Here is a 12,887-nt window from a genome sequence, read left to right on the forward strand (position 1 = left end):
TTTATCCATTTCTGAAGTAACTGTCAGATCCTTATGATTGAGTGTAATCATGGAATTTGCTCTGCCCCTTATGTAAAAGGTGTTGTGACAAAGCTGTTTGTTTTCCAAGTCATTCAAGGTTGAGGATGTGTCATCTTCCATGGAACTGGGGATTCTGTGGGTTTCTGGTTACAGCTCTCAGTAGGGAAACCCAAGTAGGGCAGGTAGCAGGGTCCCAGGTCTTGCCCACCAGCATGGTTTTGTCAGTGCCAGCAGCAGGGTTGGCAGGGTTTTCAGCGTGGCCCGCCAGGCGGGTCTGAGGTCCAGCAATGAGTGCTTCGGGAGAGAAAGCTCTTCCCCAAAGTGTTACAACTCAGTAAAACAGCCACTCTCAGATGGTTCTTGGTGAAATAACTTGTACACTTTCTTCCATATGGGTAGGGACTTTATAAAGACTTAGGAGTAAGGTGGGATCCAGGGGTAGGTGCTTCCAGTCTGAGATGCTAGTGATGTTCTAGTAGCGTGGGGAAAGCACTTCAGGTGTTTTCCGTGTGTGACTGATTGTCATGGTCCTCTCAGTAGACTGTTGTGGTTATATGTTCCAGAGCAGGTAGAGTTTGGCAAGTAGTTAGCCTCATGACTACTGTACTCAATTCTGAGTTTTATGGGGTTTGGGCTCATACAATAGTATCCCTTCTGTCTGGTGGCACGGTTCACTTGTCCCACAAAAATGTAGCTCTGAAAAGAATAATTGCTTAGCACGACCAAAAACCTAGGTTGGATTTCTAGTACATCAAAAAAATTAATAATACTATCTTTGGAAATTATTTTAAGTGTATAGAAAAATTGCATGGTTAAAAAGCATTTTGGGGAACACCCATATGCCCTTCAGCAGAATCAAACTCTTATCAGCACTTGTTTGGTTGTGTGATGCTCTGTTTGGTTATCCATGCGTACCCTATGAGCTAAAGTCACAAGATAGAATCCCTGAAACTTTTTTGAGTAAAATGCATCTGAAGCAAAATAAGAGAAAGTGAGGCAGGGTCTCTTGTTAGTACATATGCCATGCTAGCTGACCTGCTAGTTTCTGAATGTTCTGTTTCTGCCTTCTACCTCGCTGTAGGAGCACTGGGCTTACAGCCCTTCACTACTGCGTTCAGCTTTAGGAGTGTTCTGGAGATCCACTCTTAGGTCTGCTTGCATGGCAAGCACTTTAGCCACCGAGAGGTGTTGCCAGCCAGGGTAGTTTAATATTTAGCTGTTGTAGATTATTGGTAGCAGTGGCCAGATACTGTCAGTACATTTCAATAATTTACCTGAGTAATACTGGTGAAGAAAGAGATGAATGAACCCTTAAGAAGGTTCAGGAGCACCCTAGGACGCCACTGCTCTCTACAACATTGTGTTCTTCTATGGCAGCATTACTAATGATGACAGACAGTTCTAACTATTTAGTCAGGAGGGGAAGCTTTCCTGTCCCCTCCCCTTCTACGCTCCTTGCATTTTTCTGTCTTCCTTTGTTACATATTCATTTTTAAAATAAGGAAAAATTTAGATTTATTGATTTGTCTAAATATTTTCTCTGCATTTATGTATGTGGACTGTGTACATACCTGTGCCTAAAGAAGTCAGAAGAGGGAGTTGTATTCCTTCAAGCTGTAGTTATATCCTGTTGTGAGCTGCCATGTGGGTTCTGGGGATTGAACCCAGGTCTTTTGCAAGTCTTTCTAGCCTCTCCTCCATTAAAAAAAAAAAAAACTTATTTATTTATTTGTTTATTTATTTATTTAATTTTTGTATGAGCATAGGTATTTTGCCTGAGTATGTGACTGTGTAATACTTGCATGTACTGCCCACAGAGGCCAGAAGAGTGTGTTAAGAGTCTCAGGGACTGGAGTTGAAGATCTTTGTGAGCTGCCATCTGGTAATGGGAACTGAAGCTCACGTTCTTTGTAAGAGAAGTGCTTTAAACTATCTACCCACTTCAATAATTTTATTTATGTGTATGGGTGTTCTGCCTGCATGTATATCTGTTCACCATGTGTGTGCCCAATTGATACCTCTTGAGGCCAGAAGAGATGTCAGATTTCCTGGAACTGGAATTATAGATGGTACAAGAGCCAACATATAGGTACAAGAGACTGAACCCAGATCCTCTGGAAACAGCAACAGTCAGTGCTCGTAACTGCTGAGCCATCTCTCCAGCCCTATTTATTTATTTTTGGTGACACTAGAAATTGAATTCAAGGCCTACTGGTGTACCATGAACTGTTTGATCTATCTCGGTCTTCCAGAGTGCTGGAATTCTACATCAATCACAGGTAGGGTCGGTCTTTCCTTCTCTCCTTTCCCCTTGTGGCCCCTTTCCATCCCTCCATACCAGGCCTATGTACCTTATTCCCTCACTGAGATTTATTGTTATCTAATTGTTGGGCAGTCCCTGAACACAAGAGCGTTGACTCATAGCCCAAAGGTTGTGTGTGAGAAGTATCCAAGTGTGCATTCATTTAAAAAGTTTTCTGTGCTGCCTACCCAGTTACCACCATCGTAGATGGACCTCACTCAACAAGATCATATGCTAGTTGTCTTTTTCGTGATTGATGTAGTTTACTTAGCCCATCTGGCATGTGTCAGGATCTCCTTCCCTTTTCAAGGCTGTTTAATATTCTGTTGTATGTATGTATCACAATTAGTTTACTGTCTTCTCATGCACATGTGGGATCTATCTACCTCTTAGTATTTTAAATGATGCTGCTGTGAACATGAGCCCACTAAAATCTCTTAGAATCCTTGCTTTTTTCAGTTCCTTTGAGTTTGTATCCAGAAGCATCATTGCTGGGTTATATGGAATCTTAATCCACTTTTGGCAACAGTATTAAAAGAGCTGGGCTGCAGAAGATCGTGGGTGAAGAAAGCTAGTAATTTGAGACAATGACAGGAGTAGAGAATGCGTTGTTAGCAGAAAAAATAGGGTGTTGGAAGATGGGAGGCTGATGTCTACAACTATTTTGACTGTGCCACCAAAACCAGGTGAGCACAATGCAGTTCATTAATCCTCATAAATGTCCAGTTCTGGAATGTGGGTTGTGAGTTCTTAGCTAAGTCCAGAGCATCTTGTGCTTGTAAATCAGAGAAAACAATTATTCAAAGGCTTGTGTGGGGGTTGTGTCCCTGGTTTCCATCACTGCTGATTTGTTTGCTTTGTATTGACAATTGCTCTTATTTTTTTCATTAAATTTATTTATTCCCTTTACAACCCAATATCAGCTCTTCCTCTCACATAAGTATCCCCTCACATAAGTCCTCCTCCCAACCCCCCCCCCCTTCTGAGTGGCTGGGGGACTAGGTACATTTTCTCCCACTGAGGCCAGACAAGGCAGCAGGCTCAGGGACAGTCCCTGCTCCAGTTTGGGGGGACCTGCATGAAGGTCAAGCTGCTCATATGCTGCATATGTGCAGGGCGGGGGCTTGTTTACAGCCTGTGCTCACTCTTTAGCTTGTGATTCAGTCTCTCGGAGTGCTAAGGGTCCAGGTTAGTGAACTCTGTTGGTTTTCCTGTGGAGTCCCGGGTCCTCTTCTGGGCCCTCAATCTTTCTCCCAACTCTCTGTAACACTCCCTGAGCTCTATCTAGCGTTTGGGTGTGAGACATCTTTTCCCATTAACTGCTGGGTGGAGCCTCTCAGAGGACAATTATGCTAGGCTCCTGTCTGCAAGCATAATGGAATATTATTAATAGTGTCAGGGATGTTTTTTTGCCCATGGAATGGGTCTCAGTTTGGGACAGTCATTGATTGGCCATTCCCTCAGTCTCTGCTGTATCTTTGTCGCTGCACATCTTGTAGGCAGGACACATTTTGGGTGGAAGTCTTTGTGGGTGGGTTGCTGTCTTTATCCTTCCACTGGGAGTCCTGCCTGGCTATAAGAAGTGCCACTTTAGGATTCATATTCCCCACCGCTAGGAGTCCAGCTAGAGTCACCCCCGCCCCCTTAGACCCTTCGGAGCTTCTCCCTACCCCCTAGCTAATCTCTCTTCTTTCTCCCCTGGTTTCCCTACCTATCATCCCCTCCTCTGCTCCCCTCCCCATCCCCTCTTCCACCGATTTTCCTCCTTCCATTGATCTCCAGTATTTATTTTGTTTCCCCTTCTGAGAAAGATTCAAACAGCCTCCCTTGTCCTCTCCTTGTTATTCGGCTTCTTTGGGTCTGTTGATTTTAGCATGATTATCCTGCTATATCTAATTATCCTTTATGGCTAATATCTACTTATAAGTGAGTACATACCATGTATGTCCTTTTGGGTCTGGGTTACCTCACTTAGGATGACGCTTTCTAGTACTATCCATTTGCCTGCAAATTTCATGATGGCCTTGTTTTTTTGTTTTTTCGAGACAGGGTTTTTCTGTGTAGCCCTGGCTGTCCTGGAACTCACTCTGTAGACCAGGCTGGCCTCGAACTCAGAAATCCGCCTGCCTCTGCCTCCCAAGTGCTGGGATTAAAGGCGTGCGCCACCACCGCCTGGCCCAATGGAATACTTCTTAGCCATTAAAAACAAGGCCATCAAAACAAAACAAAACAAAACAAAACAAAAACAACAAAGTAGCCGGGCGGTGGTGTCGCATGCACTTGGGAGGCAGAGGCAGGCGGATTTCTAAGTTCGAGGCCAGCCTGGTCTACAGTGTGAGTTCCAGAACAGCCAGGGCTACACAGAGAAACCCTGTCTCGAAAAACCAAAAAAAAAAAAAAAAAAAAAAAGAAGTATTCCATTGTATAAATATGCCACATTTTCTGTATTCATTTTTCAGTTGAGAAATATCTAGGATGTTTTGTTTTTTTTACTATTATAAATAAAGCTGCTATGAACATAGTTGAGCAAGTGTCCTTGTGGAATTCTGGAACATCTTTTGGGTATATGCCCAGGAATGGTATAGCTGGGTCTTGAGGTAGAACTGTTCCCAATCTTCTGAAAACCCACTAAATTGATTTCCAGAGTGACTGTATAAGTTTGCACTTCCACCATCAGTAAAGGAGTGTTTCTCTTGCTCTGTAACCTCACCAGCATGTGCTGTCTTTTGAGTTTTTGATCTTAGCCATTCTGATAGATATAAGGCTTAATCTCAGAGTTGTTTTAATTTGCATTTCCCTGACAACCAAGGACTTTGAACATTTCTTTAGGTGCTTCATGGCTATTCCAGATTCCTCTGTTGAATTCTCTGTTTAGCTTTGTACCTCATTTTTAAATTGGGTTTTCTTGGATTGTTGGTGTCTGGCTTCTTGAGTTCTTTATATATTTTAGTCATTAGCCCTCTGTTAGATGTTGGGTTAGTAAAGATCTTTTGTCAATCTGTAGGCTGTTGTTTTGTCCTAATAACACCATCCTTTGACTTACAGAAGCTTTTCAATTTCATGTGGTCCCATTGACAATTGCCTCTTAACTGTGTGACTGTCTCTGGGGCCAGGAAGTAAGTGGTTAGTACATGGGGAGTGGGTCAGTGCTTTCTGTTGTCTTACTTTCTCTAGCTGGGGACCAAATCCAGTCCTTTACAAAACTGGGCAAATGCTCGTTATTAAGTCACATCTAGCTCTTGGTCCTTTCCACTTCATTAAAATCTTACTGAAGTGTCAATTTACTTACCATAAAACTCACCAATTTCAGCTGTACAAGTCAGTGATTTCAACAAATGGTCTGAGTTGCATAGCTGTGGATACATGGCTCGCAAACTTTTTTTTTTTCCCAGTTAGATCCCTTATGCCATCTTTATTCCTAGTCTCATTTTAGGTAACCAGCTTTCTGTCTCTTTTCTGGATGTTTTGTAAATATGAAATTATAATATATATATATATATATGGTCTTTTGTGTTTGGCTTTGGTTTTCTTTTTAGACAAGATTTTACTATGTAGCCTAGGTAGTCTTGAACTCATGATCTTCCTGGTTCAGTTACCTGAGTGCTGGGATTATAGGCTGCTTGCACCACTATCAGTGCAATTCAAGTAGTTCTACAGTTTGTCATTAAGAGGATATGGGGAGAAAACAGTATGCTCCTAAATTGAAAAAAAAAGGATAGGAAAATAAAAATGAAACCCTCCCCCAGCAATTCAGGCTATAGCTTTAACTTTATAGAAAAGAGATGTCAGTTTAACCCACAGGTCCAGGTGTTCATAGGCATATACCTCCTTTACCTTGGCTCGTGTAAGAACCCCCTAGCAGTTGGCATCACAGTAGGATGAGCATTTTTAAGAGGAAGTGATTACATTGCAAGATTCAGGGTCAGGCTTTAGGACTTGTAGCGTTGCTGAGAACTAGCTCTGGTTGGCATGTGAGTGATGGTAGTCCTTTCTTAGGCAGTGCTCCTGATAAACCAGCATGCCTTCTAGACCCCACATTGTAATGCCACTGTGGAGTCAAACTTTAAACACGAGTCTTGGAGACACAAGCTGCATCATGACTGTAGCATGTAGGAGATCCATTGTTGGCTTTTGAAGAGTCCCACACTGTTTCTGATAAGCAGCCATGTAACAGTCTTCTGTCCTCTGTACACAGCAAAAATTTTAGTTTCTTTACAACCTTCTTTTCTCTTCTTTTTTTTTTTTTTTTGAGACAGGATCTACCATTGTAATACAGACTTACATTTGTGATTCTACTGTCTCAGCTTCCTGAGTCAAGATGGGATTACAGGTGTATGACATCAAACCTAGCAACACTTATTTTCTGAGTTTTAAGTGTTATCTGCTTAGTAGCTGTCTTAATGTTTGTACAGTTTGTTTTAAATTTGTGTTTCCCTAATGACTAGTGATGTAAAATATCTTTTCATGATCTTATGTGTATGTGGCACATCATGACTGTATCATTTTGATAGCACTAGGTTTTCTGCTGTTCTTTTTTTTTTTTTTTTTTTTTTTTTTTGGTTTTTCGAGACAGGGTTTCTCTGTGTAGCTCTGGCTGTCCTGGAACTCACACTGTAGACCAGGCTGGCCTCGAACTCAGAAATCCGCCTGCCTCTGCCTCCCAAGTGCTGGGATTAAAGGCGTGCGCCACCACTGCCCTGCTCTGCTGTTGTTCTTGAGATAAGGGATCATTATGTAGCTCTGATTGCTTTCTGATCGTGCTGGCCTTGAACTCAAAGCGATCCATATGCCTCTGCCTTTCAAGGGCTAGGATTAAAGGCACATGCCACCATGGCCCAGCTAGCACTAGATTTTTTTTTTTAATGTATAATTTATATGGACTGAATGTAGTGTTTTATGACTGTAATTCCAGCTTTTGGGAGGCAGAGGCAGGAGTATTTCATAAGTTCAGGGTCAGCTGGGGCTACTTAGTGAGACTATTTCAATCAAACATATCTTATGTGAAAATTCTGAGAATAATGTTGATTATATTTGAAAGTAATGATTTCAGTTACTTAACATTTTTCGTGCCTGGATCAAACAAAACACTATGGGGCAGGCAAACAAACAAAACAAGACAAAAAAACTTTCTGAGTTCTGTACTTGAAATTAATTTGTAAAATTGGAATCAGTATTACTGAGAACGTTAACATAAGGTCACAGTACACAGTAAGCCATTGTTGGACTCACAGGGAAAAAAAAATCTCATTTGTTTGAGTGGTCTCTTGAGAGTAGTCCTGTTTGTTTAACCAGCACATCACGTTGACCAGTTCAGAAGTCAGCCAGATCAACGAGAAATGCTTAGAGTTGGTAAAGTGTTAGGATAGAAATACATAAACTGGCCGGGCAGTGGTGGTGCACGCCTTTAATCCCAGCACTTGGGAGGCAGAGGCAGGCGGATTTCTGAGTTCGAGGCCAGCCTGGTCTACAGAGTGAGTTCTAGGACGCCAGGGCTATACAGAGAAGCCCTGTCTCGAAAAACCAAAAAAACCAAAAAACCAAAAAACCAAAAAAGGAAATACATAAACTTAGCATTAACTATGATGGTTCAGTAAGTTGTATTTCACAATAGAGCCAGAGCATATGGTATGGAATAGTAGTATGACAGTGTATTGGAAGCTCTAAAAGATTAGAATAATAACTGAGTAGCTAAATCACGTACTTTGTGACTTGGTAGCCATTAAATACTGAACACTGAGGAAGGGTAGCAATAATTTTGACTGCTATGTTGTTAACAAAGTTACTAATTTGTAAAGCTTATTTGGAATGTGGGAGATGAATCAAGACAATTTGAAACCATTCTAAATTTTTAATCTTTGATAAATTGTAATATTGTAACACAAACTTACTGTTTATTCGGAAATACACAGAAATGGGGGAAAAATGAGGAGCCAGCTGTATAGTTTTCTCTGTATGATGTTTAGCGTGCCCTTTCTAATTAGTTAGGAAAGGGTAGACTTAAAAGCAGTGTGATATAATGGTTATTGGTTGTTCAGTTGGAAATAGAAACTTTCTGAAAATACATAATCAATTCCAAAGAGAGGAGTATTATTTTAAGTATTACATTTATTTATGTGTTGAGTGTTTGCATGCATGTGCATGCATACCATGGCATGCATGTGTGTGTGTGTGTTCAGGTGACTCACAAAACTCGGCTTTCTCCCCCACCACTTGGGCCCAGTGACTGAATTTAGTCACTAAGCTTGTTGGTAAGTGCTTGTACCCACTGAGCTGTCTTGCTGGCCCTGGATGAGCATTTTAAATGTAAAATATTAATGAAACACTATTGTAAAGTATCTAATTTTAGTCTTAACACAGATACTAAAGTTAAGCCAAAAAGAGGACAAATTGATTCATAAAATGAAGTTCTAAACTAAAGTGCATTTTATTATTAGCTCTATTAGAGACAAACTCAAATAAACTGCTCATCAGTATTTTTTTTCTCAGAACTATTTGTTTCAGCATTAAGTTTTAACATTTATTGCTAAAGCAATTTAGGCACCGAAGATAAACTAAAGTTTTACTTATGACTTCTCATTTCTTTGTGAAAATGTGTGTAGAAGTGAAAATTTGTAAATTTTCATATCATACTATAAAAAGTCTTCCTCTGCATTTTAAAAGATTTATTTTTATTTTATGTGTGTGGCTGGTTTGTCTGCAAGTATGTATGTCTACCATGTGCATATAGTGCTCACACACACCAAAAGAGGGCATCAAAATCCCTGGAACAAAATGGAGTTACAAATGGTTGTGAGCTGCCATGTGGGTTCTGGGAATCAAACCTGGGCCCTCTGGTAGGGCAGGTAGTGCTCTGAAGTGCTGAGCTATTTCTCCAGCTTCCCTTCCCACTTTTTATATATATGCCTATCTGGCTGGGAAATTGGTGCTTAGGATAGACTGACCTTGAACTCACAGAGATACATGTCTGTGACACAAAAGGTATATATATTACTATGCCTGGCAAAAGTTTCCCTTTTAAACTTAGGAACATCTTATAAGAAATGCCAGTACATTTCCAAAATGTCCTTTTGAGACAGGGTGTTTGTTGGTCTGTAGCCCAGGCCCAGCAGCCCTTAAACCTGTGGCAGCTCTTCTGCCTCAGCATTCCTTATTCTGGAATTACAGCTGTGACTAGTATGTCTGCCCCAAAATACATACACTCTTTAATTCATTTATTACTATTTTGTATGTGTGTGTGTGTGTGTGTGTGTGTGTGTTTGTTTGTTTGTAGTATGCTTACCTTGGTGCAGATGTGAAGGTCAGAGAACAACTTTGAGGAGTCATTTCTCTCCTTCCACCTTTATTCGGGATCTTAGGCTGGACCTCAGGTTTCCAGGCTCATCTGGCAAGTGCCTCTTTAGCTCCAAAATACCCTTTTTTTTAAAAATTAGATGTTTCCATTGTAAACATTAGGTACAAGTGCAGTATTGATAGCAGAAGATTATATAATGTTACGGTTTTTTTATTATTGATTAATCTGACTTAAAATGTTTTACTTTGTTCAGTCTGGTCAATTCAGTGAAGATATGATACCCACAGTGGGCTTCAACATGAGGAAAGTAACTAAAGGCAACGTCACAATAAAGGTACGTCGGCTTCTCATACTTTGCATGTATGTGTATATGCATTCATGTTAATGTGTGTATATGTATGTATATATGCATGCACATGCATGTGCATTTGTATGTATGCATGCATACGTATATGTGTATGTATGGACACATGTATATCTGCATGCATGTATGTTATGTACTGTCCTTTTTATAATTGACTAAATTGTAATCAGAAAAATTTCTGTTTTCTCTGGTTTTACCTGCTACTTATAATTCCCAAGTAATGGTTGGCATGTTCTGAAAGACTGTAGATCAGTTATTGGTGTTTTCTGATAGGTTAAAGGGTTTAAGAGTTGAAATGTAGACGCCCATAAAAGTCAACTTACTATATGGGTTAGTAGAAGTAACCTGATAACCTTGAGAGTTCCAGAAAATAACAGTTCTGTCTTCTGCCTGAATAGTGTTTTATGTTGAAAGTTGGTAATTACTTACAATAATTTTAGCTCAGTATATTTGTGGTAGCAGATATTGTAACCCAGTTTTTTCTTTCTTTTTCATTATTAATCCTAAAGTTAAAACCAAAATAGATGTAAAAAAGTATAGTAGCATATTTAGCATAATTTCTTTTTAGTTCCTGTTAGGAGATTTAACTTTTTCTTATAGCTCTTCCTTTCATTCTGTAATTCCTATGAGTTTAGGCCTCTAGCCTGAACCAGTGACCATTTCGCCCAGTTCTTGTTGACAAATGTGCTTGCTAAGATCTCTGTGGCTTTGATGACGCTCTTCATTTTGTTGCCTCTTTATTCATTTTGCCAGTGTTAGGGCTTAAGTTGGAGTGCCCTAATGGAGGAATTTTATGTAGTCATGTACAGCACAGTGCCTAATAGAATAGGCAGAACAATGACATTTTTATTGAAAATTCTAAGGAAAGGAACATTAACTCTGTTACATACAGAGCAATTCAAAAGACAAGCTTCAACTTTAGTAGATCTGGATGTTGCATGGTTTGGTAGATGTTAAAGTTGTTATCTTAAAGTTGTGTACGTCTATGATTGAAATGTGTTGGCTAATAGTTATTAAGTGTCACATTATCGTATTTGACCAAGTCATGGCTCAAGCAGAACTTTAGATATAGTGTCCATATCTTTAGAATTCCAAGTTAAGAAGAAGGCTTTACAGATTGAGTTTGCATTTTAAGTTTTCGGGCTATTTTCGTTCTGTAACATTTGACATGTCTTTGTGATTGTTCTCCACTTCTTCATCAATGACTACTTGAAGTATCTTTATAAGAATTGCCTTGTTTTCATTAAAGATCTGGGACATAGGAGGACAACCCCGGTTCCGGAGCATGTGGGAGCGGTATTGCAGAGGAGTCAATGCAATTGTGTAAGTTGCATTTTTTGTTGTTGTTTCATTTTGGTCTGTCAATCTTCAAAGAAAAAATTGTTTTGTAATGTCTTTTCACTAGCAGTTTCAGTATTGTAAATCTTAAGAAAATCTAAAATCTATAATTCTAGATCATTGAGATTCCTAGAGATAGCATGTTGAGATCACTTTGTTTTCTTTTTCAGTTACATGATAGATGCTGCAGATCGAGAAAAGATAGAGGCCTCTCGAAATGAACTGCATAATCTTCTAGATAAACCACAGTTACAAGGAATTCCAGTAAGTTTGGAGAACCTGGATTTTATATTTGCAGTTACATATTTAACATTGAGATTGAGTCAATCTTGGTATCCCTAGAGATTGGTTTTAGGATCCCTAATTCTCACAAATATAGAGGTTTCAAGATCTTTTCTCTCCCCCTTTCTTTTCTCTTCTTTTCTCTTCTCTTTTCATTTCTTTTTTTCTTTTCCTTTTTTTGAGATTAAGCTGCATAATGTAGCCCAGACAGCCTAGAATACATACTCCTAGTGCTTCAGCCTCTCAAGTGTTGGAATAATAGGTGTTTGTAACCATACCTGGCTTCTCAGGTCCTTTGTGGAAAATGGTATAGTATTTACATGCAAACTACATACATTCTTCCATGTTCATTGAATTACATTTAGGTTACTAATAATAAGTAATATAACAGACGTGCTCTGTAATAGCTGCTGACTGTGCTTTTCAGGGAATGACAACAAAGGGAAGTCTGTACATTCTCAGTGAAGTTTCAGGGCTTCCCTCCCTCCCCACCCCCCCCAATTTTTTTTTTGCTTAGTTTTATTTTTGCTTTTGAGGTAGATTTCACTGTAGCCCAAAGAGGCCTGCATCTTGCTGCATAGCCCAGACAGGTCTCAAACTGGTCATACTTTTCTGCCTCAGTACCTAAGCACTAGAATTTGAGTTCTAAGTCTCCTGCTTTGCTTCCTGTGTGTTTTGGTGTACAGTTGGTTGGACATGATGTGGAGCCTGTGAGTCTAGATAATTGTGTCTGCAATTAGTAAAAGGTGTTCCTGTTTACAGGTTACGAGTGACAGCCCCAGCATTGTAAAATTGAATCTATCTTTCAGATCTTTCTCTACTGCTTATGGTATTTCCTCATTGAAGGAATTATTTGAAGTATTTTTGTTAAGAATTGTTTGTCTCACCTGGTTGAGGTTGCTTATGTCTATAATCTGTGTGCTTGGGAGACTGGCAGGATTGCTGTGAGTTCCAGGCCAGCCTGGAAAAGTTCTGTGTTGATTTAAAGATGTTGTGTGTGGGAGAATAATCACTAATCTGGAGTGTATTCTTAAAAACTAGCATCACCTTTGCTCATATCTGCTGGATCCTAGATATGCACTGTCTATAGATGCCTTAAATAAATAGCCCCCACACTATGTAGTGAAAGTAGTGCTCGAGTCTGGGGATATGGTAATAGACGGAACCTGCTGGGAACACTGCATGCCAAGGGGAGAATAGAGTAAGTGGGCATTTAATGGCACAGCTCCGGCAATCAGTATGAAGACAGATGTAGAAGTATTTAAGAATTGTAGAGATTTGTATAGGTG

General features: G+C 39.8%; 1 protein-coding gene across 1 annotated transcript in view; it reads left to right on the forward strand.

The window, feature by feature from the left end:
• Positions 1-12,887, forward strand: part of Arl8b (ADP ribosylation factor like GTPase 8B) — a 39,943-nt gene that overhangs the window by 20,870 nt on the left and 6,186 nt on the right. The window contains exons 2-4 of the mRNA XM_028773098.1: positions 9,868-9,948; positions 11,228-11,301; positions 11,487-11,580. Of these exons, the coding sequence (XP_028628931.1) occupies positions 9,868-9,948; positions 11,228-11,301; positions 11,487-11,580 (249 nt within the window). The remainder of the gene's footprint in view (positions 1-9,867; positions 9,949-11,227; positions 11,302-11,486; positions 11,581-12,887) is intronic.

This window comes from Grammomys surdaster, unplaced genomic scaffold (assembly GCF_004785775.1).
Source record: "Grammomys surdaster isolate TR1022 unplaced genomic scaffold, NIH_TR_1.0 220, whole genome shotgun sequence".
Taxonomy (NCBI): domain Eukaryota; kingdom Metazoa; phylum Chordata; class Mammalia; order Rodentia; family Muridae; genus Grammomys; species Grammomys surdaster.